The sequence below is a fragment of the Larus michahellis genome, chromosome Z (assembly GCF_964199755.1).
Source record: "Larus michahellis chromosome Z, bLarMic1.1, whole genome shotgun sequence".
Classification (NCBI taxonomy): domain Eukaryota; kingdom Metazoa; phylum Chordata; class Aves; order Charadriiformes; family Laridae; genus Larus; species Larus michahellis.
The window spans coordinates 71,251,471-71,269,000 of NC_133930.1; the positions used below are offsets into that span (position 1 = coordinate 71,251,471).

Consider the following 17,530-nt stretch of genomic DNA (forward strand, 5'->3'; position numbering starts at 1 on the left):
TTAGTCATTTACTTTTCCAGGCTTTTCACTGATGCAGATTTAAATTATAATGAATTACTTTTATTATGTGGGCATGGAAAAATCAGCATCTTGTTCAAAATCACCTTGGATGTCTTAAAAAGTAAACGTTGACTTCTATCCAGCAAAGCTTTAAAGAACGTGCTTAGTGTCAAATCTGGGAATAGTCTTACTTACTGCATTAAGGCCATTCTATATTTAAATATAAGCAGGTGCTTACGTGCCATATGCGTCAGGCGGAAGGCAACTTCCCGTGGTGGTTAATGTGACTGAATAACAAGGAGGCAGTTTGAAAAAGGGCTGAGGTTCACAGGGGTTTTGTTCTGCAACAGAGTGACCTTCTCTGCGAGACTCTGCCTCTAGTTTTATGCTGGATCATGAAGGGCAGAAGAGACCACCGCGTCTCTCTGGTCTTCTCTGGGAAATACCATGGGATTTCCCTGCACTGATTCTTGCTGGGACACATGGGGCATGTGGGCACTGGGACAGACATGTACAGGGAGGAGAAGATCGGTTGAGTTTAGAATCTTGGTTCTGGCACTGCAGCAGAAATGGTGAGGGTGTGGGAAGAAGCTCGGAGGAGCAGGAGGGGATGGCTGAGAGCCCCCAGAGAAAGGGCTGGAGCTGCTGTTGTAGAGAAACACCCACTTGGCCACATGGAGATCTCATAGTGGAACCAGCATTTGAAGTTGGAGGGGGGAAGGAGCACAATGTGTCTTAGATGACGTGGGGATCAGTGGGGTTGGATGGAAAAAACCTTGGACATGAGGAGGAGCAAATTGTCCAGCGATGTGGAATAAAGACAGTGCGTTGAGGAAAGTGGAGAGGGGAGAGCGTTTGATGGACAGATTGATGGTTGATGCAGAGATAACCCGTGTTTCTCCCCTCCCTGCTAGAACGCATTGCTGCCGGCAGGGCTCAGGCAGCGGGATCAGACACAAAAGCCACCAACCGGCCCGTTCAAAAGGGAGGAACTCATGGCCCACCTAGAAAAGCAGGCGAAGGATGTTAAAGACAGAGAAGACTTGGTTCCGTTCACGGGCGAAAAGAGAGGTATGGTTATCCTTTGTGCCACGCTGATGCATCACAATGAAGGCATGGTGGGTGCGCAGCAGAAGGGTTGTGTCTGATCCACATTGCTAGGCACAACTTCATCGTAACACCATTGGGGTGGTGGATCTGCTCTTTGCTGTCTAGCCCCAGCCCAGGCTGGCCAATAAACTGGGGTGTGACCAAGCAGTCCATGCAGTTGCTGATTTGGGTACCAGCTGGTATGTTGTGAAGTGATGGACAGAGGGTGTACCACTGGGGAGCCTCTTCCCATCCTCATCTCACTGCATCTGTATCAAGCTCTGGGGAAGACATCATCTTTTGTCCTCTCTTGTTCCTCCTCTGCCCTGTGAGCTCAGCAGGCTGTGTTCTGTCTTCCACCATTGGCTTTCGTCCTCCATCCCTACACTCTGAACTTCATCTTGCTATAGAGAAACTCCACAGCTCCCCTCAGCTGTGATGATCCCAACAGTTCCTGTCCAGTCTTCATCACCCCTTGACAACCCCAGCCTCATTTCCCAGTTTCCTGCAGTTTGCATGTTTCTGTCTTCCTGCACCGTACCCTGCGGGGGCTGCTACACCCCTGCTCTGCGTGGCCCTGGCACCCGTGAGCGAGGGGTTTGCTCTTTCTCTCCTCTTTCATCTCCTGGCATCTTTTCCTGTTCTCCTGGGACATGTCCCGTTAGCCAGAGGGTTTTCCTGCTCCCATTAGCACTCTGAATATCATCTGACATGGGACGTGGCCCAGTCAGTCCTTCCTTCTGGGTTCCAGGAGCTTCTCAGAAGCTTTTTTCTGCTGTTCTTTCCTCTGTACCATGGTCCCCCTGCAGCAGAAGATCTTGTCGTATGCTGTTTGCACTACTTGTTGCTCCACATCAAAGAAGTGCATGAAAATGTGGGCATGTGAGCACGTTGCCCAGCTGATGCCTTTCTCAAAGCTGCCTCCTTACTGATCCACGCGCCTCTCCAAGAAAGAGCTTGCGTTAAATCTGTCCATGTAGTAAAACTTCAGGTGGCATTTTTATCAAAAAGAAAAAAGAGTTCTCCTTGAAAGAAGCAAATGAAAAGAGTAAATTGAGTGCTATCAGGAGGAGTGATTTAGTAGCTTCCAATGTACTCCAGCCCAGCATTGGCTACCGGCCTGGCTGGCCCAGAAGGTAGTAGCAGCGTTCTGCAGGAGACAGAGGTATTTCAGGCATTTTGAGTCTTCAGCTACTGGTCTGGGCTGATCATATTTCAATCTGATGTGATCTCAAACACATTAAACATCTTCTCACTTGAGTGAAGACACTACTTACATTGACTGTGAGCCAGAGATGGCAAATTACATATTCACAGTTGTTGCAGAGCTGGAAATAAATCACCACGTTTGCAGTTCGGAGGGTGATTTACCAGGTTGCCATGGGAGGTGCTCTCCCTGGCCATGCTGCTGCACAGGGTAGGAGTTGGTGTGTGCATAAATGCTGTATTATCATGTATAATGCCGTTTGCATGCACCATTTGATTTAAAGTTCAAACTTGTAATACAGCATGACTGAGATATGGAACTTTCTAAAATTAAAAGACAGAAGTTTCAATGACAGCGAGATGTCAAAAGGAGTTAACTGTGTGACGGCAGAATTAAGTTTGCCCTGTTTTTCCTGTTCCCGCATGAACCCACCAGATGGTGTGTACAGTTTGCTGAGCCGTGTGTGTGTCCGGTGGGACGACGGTTCTGGATCTCTGCACCAAGCCAGAACCGAGGGGACCAGCCCAACCTGGACGCTTTGCTGCAGAGTACCCAGGAGGTGCCTGGCTGTGCAGGAACATGATGCCCTCACTATTTTGGGGAGAGCAGCTGTGTCCCAGGAGGCAGATTCCTGCCCTCTTCACCAGGGTGGCCGTGCACGGGCAGGAGATGGGCCCTTCTGCAAAAGGCTGTTTATAGCAGCCACCGTTTCGTACCGGGGGGAGCCCAAAGTGCAGTTGCTTCTTCCTTGAGGCTAAATTTAGCAGCATCTATTTTCAGCACATCTCTGAGCAGCAGGATCTTTGTTTCTCCCCTTTGGTGCCGCTGACTCTGGTTTCAGAGACGGGGGACAAAAATAGTCCTGGCTGGCATGCCAGGCCGAGAGCTTTGCACTCGCTATCTCTCTGCAGTGATCCTGGGCTATTTCAGGGGAGGGGACTGATCCGAAATGCTCTGGGATGCCTCCTTGTCCTCCCCTTCCCCCTCCTCCTCCTCCTCCTCCTCCTCCTCCTCCTCCTCCTCCTCCCACCCAGCAGCAGCACTGGGTTTACTCAACAGGCTGCTCTCTGCCATGGTTTGTTAAAACACCACAAGCCTCTCTCTTTTCTTTGGCGCCCTGCTATGAAATCTCAGGCCTGACCTGGTCCAGCCTCCGCAAAGAGACCTGCCCACTCGTTGGTGGTGCGAGCAGTAGGAGCTGGGATGCAGCCAGCTCCGGCAGAGGAAGGGTGATGGCTTGCCCGGTCATCATCCTGGGCAACGGGATGGGGGAGTGCTGGGAGGCTCACGGCAGGGACCTTTCAGATCATCAAGTCCAACCATCAACATAACACTGACAAAACCACCACTAAACCATGGAATCACAGAATGGTTTGGGTTGGAAGGGACCTTAAAGACCATCTAGTTCCAGCCCCACTGCCATGGGCAGGGACACCTCCCACTAGACCAGTTGCTCAAAGCCCCATCCAGCCTGGCCTTGAACACTTCCAGGGATGGGGCATCCACAGCTTCCCTGGGCAACCTGTTCTGGGCCTCACCACCCTCACAGTAAAGAATGTCTTCCTGATGCCCAATCTAAATCTCCCCTCTTTCAGTTTGAGGCCGTTACCCCTTGTCCTATCATTACACTCCCTGATCAAGAGCCCCTCCCCATCCTTCCTGTAGGCCCCCTTCAGGGACTGGAAGGGGCTCTAAGGTCTCCTCGGAGCCTTCTCTTCTCCAGGCTGAACAACCCCAACTCTCTCAGTCTGTCCTCAGCACCACATTTGCCCATCTTTTAAATACCTCCAGGGACAGCGATTCCACCACCTCCCTGAGCAGCCTGTTCCAGTGTTTGATAACCCTTTCGGTGTAGAAATTTTTCCTAGTATCTAATCTAAACCTCCCTTGGGGCAACTTGAGGTCGTTTCCTCCTGTCCTGTTCAGAGCTGGGCTGGAGCTGCATCACTCTCTGCACAGCCCTGTGCCCGTGTGGGCAGCCCCCCTTAGGAGAAGGCCAGGGACGAGCAGCTTTGCCTCACCAGCTGCACCTCTTGCTTTGCACCTCTGACTTGTAGGGAAAAGGCGTGTTCCTTGGCCTCTTGCTGTCCTGGGAAGTAGAGCACGGAGGCCTCCATCTGGCATGCCCTCTGTGTCTCTCCCCCCTGCCCTGCTGTCTCTGCAGCAATGCTGAGCTGGAACAGCTGCCCCAAGGCTGCTCCTCCTTGCACCCCATGTGCTTGCTGGATGGCTGACTGCTACCCCTGCCTGCTGCCAGACCCTCTCCACCACCTCCTTCCCACCCTCTTTTGACCACCACCTTCCCCGCCACCGTGCTTTTGGAGCTGGCAGCCGGAGCTGTCTCAGCAGCAGGAGCGATCCCGCAGAGTGCTGGGTCCCAGCCGCTGGCCTCTCTCGGTCCACGTGAGCGCTGGTGAACCTCCATCCCTTTTATGCAGCCTTCAAAGAAGTGAAGTCCTGCAGGGCCAGGCTGTGCGTGGCTTTCTGCATGCTGTGCCTTGAACTGTCATTGTGCGGTACAAATGCACTGCCGGGCGTTTATAGGTGCATCCCTCTGCGCTGCTGAAGGAGTCCAGCTCCGCAGTTGGAGGTGTCTGGCAGGTGCCTCCGGGCTCACCTCGCAGCAGGACTCCGACTGAGCTGATGGGAAGGGATTCAGTGTCTCCTCCGGTTTTTCTCTAGGTCCTTGTGCCCCTTCTGTCCTTTCCGCTGTGCAAACCTCACCCCGGGGAAATGCATCTGCATGGCTATCTGTGAAACAGGTGCTACGGCTGTACTGAGAGTGACCTCACTTTGCATTTATAGGAAAAGCTTGGATTCCCAAGCAGAAGCCGATGGATCCTGTTTTGGAAAGCGTGACTCTGGAGCCGGAACTGGAGGAAGCCCTTGCTAATGCCTCCGATGCAGAGCTCTGTGACATCGCTGGTAAAACAGTTTCATGTGAATTGGGGGTTCGAGTTGTTCAACTACTGCTTTCTTTTTTGTTTGTTCTTTTGTGGGAAATAAGCTGTTGAGTTTTTTGCTGTTTATCTGAATGCTGTCAGTTTTGACAGGATTTATTTCTTTGTTAAAAAAGAAGTGTATATTTAAAGTTACTCTCAGCCCATGTGATTTAATCAGGAGCACAGACCAAAGCTGAGGAGGGAGAAGAAGGGTTTATCAAGGGAAGAGAGTGTGCTGTTCGATCTCTTCTCCTGTCTCTGCCGCTGAATCTTGCAAATTGCAGCCTGTCACCTTCATCAGCACAGCTTTCTTCAAGCCAAACCTCTAGGAAACGATCAAGCAGACCCAGTGAGAACGTGGATTTCTTGTGCCAGCCTATTAAAGGAGCTGTCAGGTTGGAGCAGTCTTTCCATGGATGCTCAGGGCTGCTGTTTGTTAAAGAGCTTGTCCCAATACATTTTAAAGCTAAGGATTTCTTGCAATTTTTATGGTTGGTCATACGCCAAAAGAGCATATGGACACCCCCTTGATGCTTTAATGAGCGCACGTGTCCCCTGCTGGTCTAGCAGTCGATGAATATTGCAGTGCTACTGGCTTCTTCTTCCAGATCTGTCTGCTTCAGACTTCCATACTCCATGCCAAAAGCCTGTAAGAAGCCTGTAGAATAATCACACCAACCAGACATCTTCTACATAATAATAGCGTAGTCTGGCTTAGAAACGTGTTTCTGCATTAAGGCTTCCAACATATGTACCCTGGCCAAGCACTGCATGTCTGGGTTTTGCTGTTTTACTGCGCTCCTGGAGTGCTATAAAGCCCTATCCTATAAAATCTGCCTCTCTAAGCTCTGGATCTGTGCAGCAATTATTTTCACAGAGGAATGCTGTTCAGGGCAGCTCGTTCTGCGGTTGCTGGGAGAATACACTTGAAGTGGCAGCAGGAGAACTGATGTGATACAAGCTGTGCCGAAATCTCAATATTGACAGTGACAGCGCTGCTTTTCCAAGTTTGCTAAGGCTGTGAAACAGCTCCTGCCTATTTAGCAGGGCTCGTTGTCAGCCATGATATATTGGATCCCTTCCTTGGCAAGGCCAGTAGGATAGTTCTTATGGGTGGCTCCCAGCAAGTCCTGGAAGGGCTCCCGTGCCTTTGGTCAGTGGCGGGAGGCAGAAGTGGGATGCCTTCATTCTGCTTGGGTTCCTTTGGATAATACACAATAAGCACCAGACTTACAAACAGCGGGTCCCTCTCGCCTACCAGCACAAACTCTAGTCTCCCAGAGCCCCATGTGGACACAAGAGCAGGTCCTTCCCTCTGTCTGCACTCCAGATATTCACAGTCCTAGCTGGTGGAGAGATTTCGTTGGCAGAGCAAGCTGTGTTTGGGGTGTATGTGTGTCCCCAAAATGCTGAGCTGGCAAATTGCTTTTTTTTTCCGAGCTGTGTTGCACTCCTGAAAATTTCAGCTGTGAGTACACAGCAGAGAAGAGGGTCAGCTAAAATACAAACAGTCAAACTCAAAGTGCCCAACCACACTGGGGCTTTCAGGGGGAGGCTGCTTGGCTCTCTGCAGTACCACGGGGGATGTGCTGGGGGATGGTGTGGGGAAGTGGTGGTTGTTGTTGGTACCTTTTGCCGCAGGCTGCCCTGCCCGTGCAACCCAGACCTGGAGTCCCAGTGAGCTGTCACCGTAACAGATGGTGATGGGCCTCAGGGATAGTCTTCTGCAAGACTCCAGCCCTTCTTGGCCACAGCACCGAGCAAATGGTGACCGACTGGTGCCAGCCAAGCACAAGAGGAGCAGCTCACAGGAAAGCAAAGCGCCTTTGTGGTGCCATGCTTGAATTTTAGGGAGGGATTTGTCCTTTATTTATTTTAGCGCCCATCCAGAGGTCAAGATTTTTTCAAACGTGTCTGTTTATAACAAATATTTGCATGTGTGCATTTTTCTTTAGAAAGTCATATAGTTATTTAAAAAAAAGAAAAATTGATTAAAAAACCATTTTATTTTCAAACATGAACTTTCTGTGAGTAGCAGAGTTATTTCTATAAACAGAATCTTTCCCCAAATATTTCTAAGCCATTGGCTTCCCACTGCTCATTTGCAGCTGGCAAGAATGTCGGCAGATTCCCCTTGGCATGTTTCAATGTGCATTTGCATGTTGGCTTTGCAGTCATGAGCCTGAGGTGCACAAATCTCAGAAGAAGTTTGGCTTTTGGGCTCTTATAGCCTTTGAATTTTGTTCATACCACCACTTTCTGCATTTTGACTGAGCCACCAGAGCTTTAGCTTCTCAATGTCAACTTCCAAGCGTACAAAGGTCAATTCAAAGCACACCACCACCACCACCACCACCACTTTTTGTTGGGTGAAAACATGATGTGCATTGCAATGCTTCGGATGACAGCCACCTCCTATCTTGGTTGGGTTCTGCATGGGGCACAGCTCATCTCAAAAGCTGGACAGTCGCACTATGTGGCATGTGCCCAGGTGAACAAAACTGATGAGGGTGTGCATGCTCCTGCTGGACTGGACCCTGTAGACTAAATCCTACCAATGGCTTTTTTGTGTGTGTGTGTCTTTTATTGTCTTGCCCTTGCTATTTTTGCATGATGCTGAATCAAGTCAGCTACTTGGAAGCTTCAGCTATTTGTCTGTTGCCTGCAAGGTGATATTCCTCTTCTCCTATGAATCATGCTCCATTGGAATAAACAAGGGAGCACATTTGAGCCCTCTTGTGTATTTATGACAGGAGGCGGTCTTGGTCCAACCTTTGTATGTTGTTCTGTGCTTGCATGAGGAAGGGTGATGTGCTACAGACGCCCATCCTGGACAGCACAGCACATATGTGTCTTTTCCTGGCTTTGGAGCCTGCAGTAACTCAAGTTGTGTTCTCCTTTTCTTTGCTGTAGCGATCCTTGGCATGCACACCTTGATGAGCAACCAGCAGTACTATGAGGCACTGGGGAGCAGCACCATCGTGAACAAAGAAGGGCTCAACAGTAAGCGATTTAGAGTGCTACCAGGCTGAAGTGTTTGGCTTTGAAGCTGCCGGAAGAGGCAAACTCGGAATTATTTTTAGGGTGAAGGTTGGAGCCGTGAATGTCAGAGCAGCCCATGATTGCTGGGGCCATCTCTGGTGCATCCTTGCCCTGTGCGAGCCAGCACGCTCTCAGCCGCTGCCCTGGTGCCGTCCAGGAGCCATCACAGCCCAGGGAACAGCCCCACGCAGGCAGTGTGCCCTCCATCACCCCGTTTTGGACCCTGAGAGCACGTAGCAGCAGTCACTGGCTGTCCGTGATGGTTGGCCCCAGTGCCGGGCAGCGTTTCTGGATGCACGTGAGCATAGACAGAGCTGATGAGCACTTGCTGAGTCTCACGCCTTGCGTTTATTTGTCAGGTCATGCTTCCCTCTCCCAACACTGCTTCTGGAAGAGGAGAAACACACCCAAAGAGAACACGCTGCTGCTCAGGGTGCTTTCGGTTTCACGTGTCTCGCTTTTCACTTGCAGGTGTGATTAAGCCCACACAATACAAACCAGTTCCTGATGAGGAACCGAATTCAACGGATGTGGAGGAAACGCTGAAACGAATACAAAGCAATGATCCTGACCTTGAGGAAGTCAACCTTAACAATATTATGGTAGTTGCTCCTTTCTGCTCTCCTCTCTTAGTAACAGGACCGAACATTTCATAGTCAGAAGGCAGAGAACAAGTCTGTTTTGCTGCACAGAGTAATAACCATAACGCTGCGTGCAGGGAGACAAGAAACACCAGTGCTTCCCGTCTCCGTTTTGGGCAGCAGGGGTGGTTACCTGCTGTGGGACAGCGCTGTGTGGTTGGTAGCAGGGGGACTCCTGTAGGTGCCTGGAAGAGCGGAGCTGTGTTGCGGGTAGTTTGGGAGACCTGTCCATCTCCAGCCTGTCTGGTTAAAGGCATTCTAGGTTGCTTTAATGGTTTAGTCAGGCACATTTGGTGGAAGGGCTGTTTATGTAAGATAAAATGGAGGGAGGAAAAAGGCTTCATAATCCTGACACTTGCCATGAAAATAAGAAGAAACCTCCCTTCTTGCAGGTAGCCCAGTCCAACTCCCACCCATCCCGTCTGTGGGTCTCCTTTACTTCTTGTAGAATGCAAATCAGAACACAGCACCACTTGTTATATTGCCTCTGTGACACAAACACATACTAAAAAATGCATTTTCCAGGACCCTCAGCCCATGTCTGTTGAATGATGGCATATTCAAATAGCAAGAACGTGTTTAACTGCACATGCACTTGTGCCATGCCACCTGCACCTTTCTGTAACTAACTGATTTTTACTTTCATGTATTTGATTCTGGCTAGTGACCCTGAAACGTCCCTTGGGGACACCAGGCTGAGGATCTGGCAGTCACGCACTTTTTTTGTGTGTTGGGCTCTTGACTTGGGGACACGGTTTGGAGAACTGGGGGGTGGCAGTGGAGATGGTAAGCTGCTGGGCTCTGTGTTGTGGCTCAGCAGATGGCTTTGATGGTGGATGATTCCACATGGTGGGATCCAAATGGAGTGGCAAGAAGTCCAAGCTGAGGTTACCACTTAAAATTTTAGACAGGTGAAAATTTGTGCATCTGAAAAGGGTATCTATCTAATGTGTTTGATAGGTGAAAAATACTCATTTTGTAGGAACTCAGAGTAAGCAGGGTGGATATATTTTCTGGACTGAGACCTAGCCTGTCAAATGTTAGCCTGAAAGATGTCGTATAGAGCAGTCAGAGGTGTCTGTAGTTTGTACTACAAGGCGATCGTTTCAGGCCTTTCTGGATCAGGCCCCCGTAGGTGGACATTTTCCTGAATGTGACATGAACGTTGCTCAGTGCTGTCATTCGTATTAAAATGCGCAGCAGCAGTGCTTTGTAAGCTCATGGATCCTAGTTACATACATCCCCACAACGCCTGCGTTCCTAAGTAGCTGAGTTTCTGGGCAATTAAATTAAACAGCAGAAACATTTTGGCTTCAAATCAAGGCAGTGAGCTATCTGCAGCGTGGGAAATAGGATGAAGATGTTGCCATGCTCTGTAGGCCATGCTGATTACAGCAAGAGAACTTGTAAAAATATTTATCGACCCCTTTCTAAATTACTTCCGTGCATTTGGTGATTTGACCTTGATAAGAAATTTAAAGTATCATTTAAATGTATTGCATATTCCTTCGTACAGATGATGGCCTTACACAGGCTTTCTGCATTTCTTTTCACAGAATATTCCCATACCAACTTTAAAAGCTTTTGCAGAAGCGCTGAAAAATAACACCTACGTGAAGAAGTTCAGTATAGTTGGGACACGGAGCAACGACCCTGTTGCTTTCGTAAGTACTGGTGGCTCGTCGTCATAAAGTTGTGACTGGAGCTGCTCTTGGGCAAGGTATTTTTAGAGTTACTGACTGACTGCTTTTGTACCTTATGGTGTGTTTGGAACGCTTTGCACCACCGGTGTTTGGTGCTGGTCCTTTCTTTTCAGGAGTGTTAATGAAAGCCAGTGACCGACAGGTTTGTGTTCCTTCGCTTCCTTCTTCAGCTGCGGAGATTTCAGGACACAATCATAGAATGGTTTGGGTTGTAAAGGACCTTAAAGATCATCTGGTTCCAACCCCCTGCCATGGGCAGGGACACCTCCCACTAGACCAGGCTGCTCAAAGCCCCATCCAGCCTGGCCTTGAACACTCCCAGGGATGGGGCAGCCACAGCTTCTCTGGGCAACCTGTGCCAGTGCCTCACCACCCTCAGAGTGAAAAATTTCCTCCTAATAGCTAACCTAAATTTACCCTCTTCTAGTTTGAAGCCATTGCCCCTCGGCCTATCACTGCATGCTCTTGTAAAAAGTCCCCCACCAGCTTTCTTATAGCCCCCCTCCGGGTACTGGAAGGCTGCAATAAGGTCTCCCTGGAGCCTTCTCTTCTCCAGGATGAACAAGACTAATATCAACAACCCTTGAATTGATAATGAACAATCCTTTAATTCCATTTGGTCTCATATTTGCCCTCAGGGATCTCCCGGAAGAGGAGCAGGAGACAAGAACTGACTTTGGAGTGGCATTTTGTAAAAGCAGTTTGTCTCTCTGGATTTATCCTACATCAGGGCCACCCCGTTTGTTTCTGCTGGGACAAAGCCTGTTGGTGCGCTGCTGTGTGCACAGTCATCCCTCCCCTCGCACGCGTCTGCTCCAGCTCTTTTTCATATATTCCTTTGTGCAGACCTGTGCAGAAGCAGGACTCTGCATTTCTTACGGGTGGCCTCTGTGGGTGATAAAGGGTCTTTCTGGCTGCTGTGAGCAGTATTAAGTATCAGTGGGGTTGCAGAGAGGTGCTGAGCTTTCTGCCTGGCCCTCGTGCTGCCTTCCAGGCTGCGTCCTTGGTTTTGCTGCACACGTGCACACCAGTTGCCTGTTAGAAAAAAACCTTCTTTTTGAAGGGTGAGTACAGCCCTCACGTTTTTTCAGGCAGGCTGGGCTGGGGAAGAAGCCTGTGCAGGCAGCACAGGTGTTGTTTGAGGGCCTGTGGGGCACTGCGCAGGGCTAGGGGAGCTGTGGAGCCCTGCCACTTGGGCATCACCTTCTGGTCCTTCTGTTTTGTGGTGTAGATGGGTCCTTCCATGCAGCTTATGAAATAAGATCATCAGATCAGGTCAGGGGGGTTGGGAGTGTGCCAGCCCACTTCTGTGAAGCAAAAGTGATTAATATGGCTGTGATGCCACTCGGGAAGACATCTTGGACATGGATAATCCCTTGTTGTTCAAGACAGATGCTTCTCTCTGCCTGCGGTGACGGGAAGCATCTCAGCCCTGTGTGGAACGAGCAGTGCAGGCCGGGAGCCGGGCTGGCAGGAGGCAGGGCAGAGACTGGCCAGCATCCCTGCCATCACAGCTTTACAAGAGGGACAGAAGTTGTCATGGGGCAGACGCAGTTTTGGGGTGGCCTTAAGGGTTGTCCATGCGAGGTTTTGCTGTGGCCTCCAGCACACTCACATTCAGGAATCCCCCTGCAACGGGGGGGAACCCCCTTCAACCCGCACAGGGCTCTCCCATCTGGTGGCAATGAAACCACTCAGCAAGCGGGGTCCTCCTTGTGTCCTCCAGAGGCAAGGAGAGATGAATACCTGCAGCCCCTGCCGGCCTGACCACCCACCTCTGCCTGCAGGCACTGGCAGAAATGCTGAAGGTCAATAACACACTGAAGAGCCTGAACGTGGAATCAAACTTCATCTCTGGGTCAGGGATCCTGGCTGTCGTCGAAGCGCTCCAGGGCAACACATCGCTTGTAGAGCTGCGCATCGACAACCAGGTAAAGCGTGCGCGGGCGGGAGCGCTGATCAGGTGAACACGTCCTGGTTGTGGGCAATGGAGTGGCTGGTCAAGGTGGAGGGTGGCAGCCCACCACCACTGCCAGGTTGCTTTGAAGAGGTTTCAGCCCCTTGTTTCTGCTGCAGTTCCTGGGCAGTATCTGCTGCTTCCTACAGCAATTAACAAAGGCTGGGGACTGCAAGCAGCTTTCCACTTTCCTGGTGCTGCCCTGGAGGGCAGTGATGAACCTGGACAATATCACACCTTGCTCCAAGGTCTTGTGGGCACTTAAATAATAATGTCTATTTAGTAAAACTGAAACTTTTGCTACAATGCAAGAGAAAGAGAAGGAGAGCTCCAGCATGTGCAGTGGTACAGATGCCATGACAAGTTTAGCTCCTCCAGAAACCCACAGCTGAGCTGTGGGGAGCTCGGGGACGTGTGACTGGGAGGTCAAAATCATCAGTTCTCCAGACATCTCTCAGCTGCAAACCTGTCCACGAAATAAAAGTTTTTCAGCAAGAGGCCTTGTGGGAATGTCTGCTGGAGTTGGAACCACTCAGTCGTACCGGGAACAGGCCAGCCATTTGTTTCACCAGCTCCAAGTCAGAAATGCCAAATGGACCAACAGGTCCAAAGAAGGAGGGAAGGGGTGGAGATGCGAGGTCTAAGTTCTCGCTCTGAATCACCCTCTGACCTGACCAGCTTGCTTTTCTGTTTTCTGTTTTCAAAAGAGCCAGCCCTTGGGCAACAAAGTAGAAATGGAAATTGCGAACATGTTGGAAAAGAACACCTCCCTGCTGAAGTTTGGGTACCATTTCACTCAGCAAGGTCCCCGGCTCCGCGCCTCCAATGCCATGATGAATAACAATGACCTAGGTGAGTGGGGCTGGCTGCAAGCCAAGGAACACGGGCAGGTCCTGTGGAAAATTCCTGGAGGGAGAAGGGCAGAACTGCTCACTTGAAGGCTCCGGTGGGTGGGCTTGAATTAGAAACTGCCTCTCAAAGGGCTTCATCATGTCTTGCCCCTCGAGGAGGAAAGCAGCCTTCACTGACTGGGTCTCTAACCAGCTGCTGTCGGCCAGGCAATGGGTTGTGCTCCAAACCTGGAGTCACTGGGCAGCTACAACTCCCAGAAGAGGTAGCATTTTTGGCAGTAACAGTGGGTTTTGTTGGGAAGGAGCGAGAGCTGCTAAAGTGTTTTGATACAGTGCGTGATACAGCATTATGAGCAGACAGCATTTGTGATTCCTGACAACTGCTTGTCTTCCTCCCGCTCCATTGCCACTTTAACAAGGAGATGAAAAGTGGTAGAGTTGAACTTTGACGGCAGCGGGACTTGGCCCATTCCCTTCAGCAAAATGAACTGGAAGTGTTTCTGGGGAGAGGTGGGAAGCCACATGGCTTTGAGTTATCTTTATACCCTCAGTGAAGTTATCAGAAGTGCTTGTGAAGCAAAATGTGGGCAGGTCTGCAAACTGCCGTTTCAGCCAATGCATGCAGCAGAGGCTTCCCATTGCTTGGCTACGAGCTGCTGTAAGAGCACTGGAAATCGGTCCAGCAGAGCAGTATTGAATGCAGCCAACGTACCAGCCACACTGAACTCAACGGCTCCTACCTGCATAAGCAGGGTGGTTACAAACATGGCAGTGCCAAACTCCTCAGCAGCGGCAGATGATATATTTGGGACGAATAAGCAAAAGTTTGCAGATTGTCCTTTTTTCACATTAGGAAGAACCCCTTCCCCAGGAGAATAGGGGTCTGCAAGACCCAGAGGGACAGAGCCAGCAGCTGCCCTGCCCCGGTGCTAGGCAGACCCCTGCTGTGAGCGGCAGGTTGGGCCGGAGGCCCCCAGGGACACCCCCTCCACTACTGGAACTGCTGGGTTCTGCCAGACACATCAGGAAAGCAAGGGCTAACAGGCAGGGTCTGAGAAAAGACCCAACGTATAAATGCCAGCTGTCAAGAAATGGTGGAAAACTGGAACCACGTATTTTACTCTGTGTATGGTTCACCACAGACAGGCTCTTCTGTCGCTTAATGAATCGACTTCAGGTTTAAAAGCCACAGAAAAACAGCTTTAAGTGGCTGACATGTTTTGACAAATGATAAATATGTTGTGTTTAAAAAAATTTATTTTTTTTTTAAATATCAATCTCGCGTCAGGCAGTACCATGCTCTTAGGAGGCACAGCCAAGCATAGAGATCTGTGCCAGTTCTTCAGTAACCACGCAGAATACACAGTGTTACGGTTCACTGCGTATTTATTCTGCCTGCAGCTGCATTCCTGGTCACTAGATGCTTCACCAGGAAAGGCTTGCTATTTTCTGTCTTTTGGAACAGAGCAAGTGTTTTAATGACCATGCAGCACCTGGCATACAAAGTAATCAGCTGGAAGATGTGGATCTAGTGTTTTAATATTCCTGCTGCAAGGGGAGGAATTCACAACTTGCCTTCCATGTAACAAACAGTTGTGCGTTTTGCCTCTTTGACCATTAAGATCTGCATTTTTGTCTGATTTGGTTCTTGTTTGCAGCTCGTATTCACCGGTGTGATGGTGTCTGGCAATAGCATCTCAGCTCCACACCTGGACAACGTATAAGTATAGAAAACTTTATTTTCCTCCCTGTCAGCAATAGCTCTCTGCTTCTGCTCCACTCCAGTGCTCTTGCCTACCATCACCCGATGCTACCAGAACTTGGTTTTGGTCCTATAGCTTCTGTTCTCCAAGATGCTCTATATGAAACAACTGTGAAGGCTTTTACATTCATCCTCATGAGCTAACTTCTGCATCCTCTTTATATCTTTTCTTTTTTTCCTCGCACACATTTCTTGAAAAGTCATGAGTGTAGCTGTCAGAGCTGTAAATCAACATTAAGAGTAAATACGAGACTGCTTTGACCACATTAACCACGATCAGAGAGATGGAGGCTAAAGGCTTAAGATAAGAAATGAAATAGAATTTTTTTTTGTTTTATTTGAAATGGCAGTTTAGAAAAACTAGCAAAGGAAAAACTGTGGCATCCATCTCCTGCTGTCTTTACATCAGCCAGCATCAGATGATGCTTTGGCCAAAGCCAGATTACAAAGACAAAATGTTTGAAATATAATTGGCTGTAGAATAAGGGAGGTAAGGCTGAAAGTAGCTTCTGGCCTTAAAAATTCATAGGGGCAGAAACCTCATCTTACCTTCCTTGATTTTAAACTGAGTAAGGCTGTGCGTGCTGCTTAAAGCAGGAATTCAGAAGCTGGTGCTATCCTGTTTCTTTCCTGGCAGAAAGCACATCTCTCGGCTCCTTTCCACATCGGGTAAGCCAAGCCTGCCATCCACATCTTCGCCTTGCCGTGACTGACTCCTCTTCCTCTTCTATTTCAGTGAGGAAGAGAAGACTCGCAGAGTTGAACGGGCCTATTTTTCCCAAGTGCAGAACCGGAGTGTAGTTCCTGGCAATGGAGGTCGTTCCCGGTGATCTGTGCTACACTGTGGAAATCTAAAGGCAATAAGTGCCTTGACAGAGTATTTGTGGTGCCTCAGTTCTGTTTTATGCACTAACAGTTTAAACTAACTAGTGGCTGTAGTTGAGGATTTTATCCAGTAGGACTGTTGAAGTTTTCTGTAGAGTTGGAAACTATTCAAGCCAATTTTATGCAATCTCAGTTTAGAGTGCATCCCAGTGTAAAAGTGACTCTTAATTAACCTGGGACCTAATTTTTCTATAAACTTCCTGCACGGTGTTTCATACAGTTAGGATGTGGTATCTATGAGTGAAATATACAACTGTTTAACACAAATTATAGAAGTATTAAAAAAATACTTTATTTTTTTTTTCCGAATTGATCCCAAGTAACTGTAGAGGAGCAACTACTTTAACAAGCACTTCTATTACCTTGTAACGTGGCTAATTTCAAGAATTGTGAATTACAATTTTTTACCGACATTTGCCAAGTCAGTTAGTTGGAGATGCTGTTTCAAATGCATCCCTGTGTTTCTTAGAAAAAAATTATCTCCACCCCCTGATTAAATGGAACTTAAGGCCACCAATTATAAAACAGAGCCTCAAAAATTGAGCGGTTTAGGGCGGGTTAATATCTTTCTATCCTGTGCATGTCTGAAGAAAACCATCACCTTTAGAGATGTGACACAAATCCTAACCCCACAGAGATGGCCAAATGAGTCAGCAAACCAGAGAGCGCCCTCTCTTCTAACCCCTGCTCCCTTCAGTTTCCTTATGTCAAAAGCGTGTGTCCACATACTCACTGGAAACAAGTCAAACTCTCCTTCTTCGCTGTTTTGTCTCAAAGACCATGACCATTAATTAAATTTTGTTCTGCTAGGCATTGTTTCTTTTACTGCCTTCCCTAATGTCTGCATAAACGCAACAATAACTGCTGTGCCCTAGAAAAGCCATTAGATTAAATACCCTGACACCAGACTGACACTGCATATAGTCTGTCTGCTTTTTGTCAGACAGTTCTACCACCCATCATCGAGCCTGGGAGGAACTCCCTACACGCTTGCGTAGCTCCCAGACATAGAGCAGACTGGACCCAGCACTATCCTCTCCAAAACTCCCACTATTAACATGGGTGGGATTCTGCTTGGTAGGAAGGGTCTCCTGGCAGAAGCATTACTGTACTGAAGCCTTATTCTTGCTCTGATGACTACGCGTCCTAGAAAATGTTCTCACTTGCTAGAAATCTGGCTGTACGCATCTGTTAAGGGTGACATTTTGCAGCCTTTTACACATATTCCAGCAAGTTGCACAGATTTCTTCAGAGCTTGTGCACAAATAGCACACATAATTTAGCTCTGAGCAACGAAGCAGAGAAACACTACACTTTCAGCAATGTGGGAAACATATTTGTCACGCTTCAAATCCTAATAAATGCACCGGTGGTGTCAAATCAAATGCTTCACCGTAGCTTCTTCCCTGCAAGTTCTGTATCAGAAAATGAAAAGAATACAAAAGAAAGAT

At 48.8% G+C, this 17,530-nt stretch overlaps 1 protein-coding gene across 3 annotated transcripts in view; it reads left to right on the plus strand.

Moving 5' to 3' along the window:
• TMOD1 (tropomodulin 1) overlaps nt 1–16,888 on the plus strand; it is a 29,942-nt gene extending 13,054 nt beyond the window's left edge. For all 3 annotated transcript variants that reach the window (XM_074569727.1, XM_074569725.1, XM_074569726.1), the window contains 8 exons: nt 915–1,071; nt 5,102–5,221; nt 8,152–8,241; nt 8,752–8,882; nt 10,478–10,585; nt 12,412–12,555; nt 13,289–13,433; nt 15,931–16,888. In XM_074569727.1, the coding sequence (XP_074425828.1) occupies nt 915–1,071; nt 5,102–5,221; nt 8,152–8,241; nt 8,752–8,882; nt 10,478–10,585; nt 12,412–12,555; nt 13,289–13,433; nt 15,931–15,995 (960 nt within the window). In that variant the 3' untranslated portion in view covers nt 15,996–16,888. The remainder of the gene's footprint in view (nt 1–914; nt 1,072–5,101; nt 5,222–8,151; nt 8,242–8,751; nt 8,883–10,477; nt 10,586–12,411; nt 12,556–13,288; nt 13,434–15,930) is intronic.
• Nucleotides 16,889–17,530: the final 642 nt, after the last annotated feature.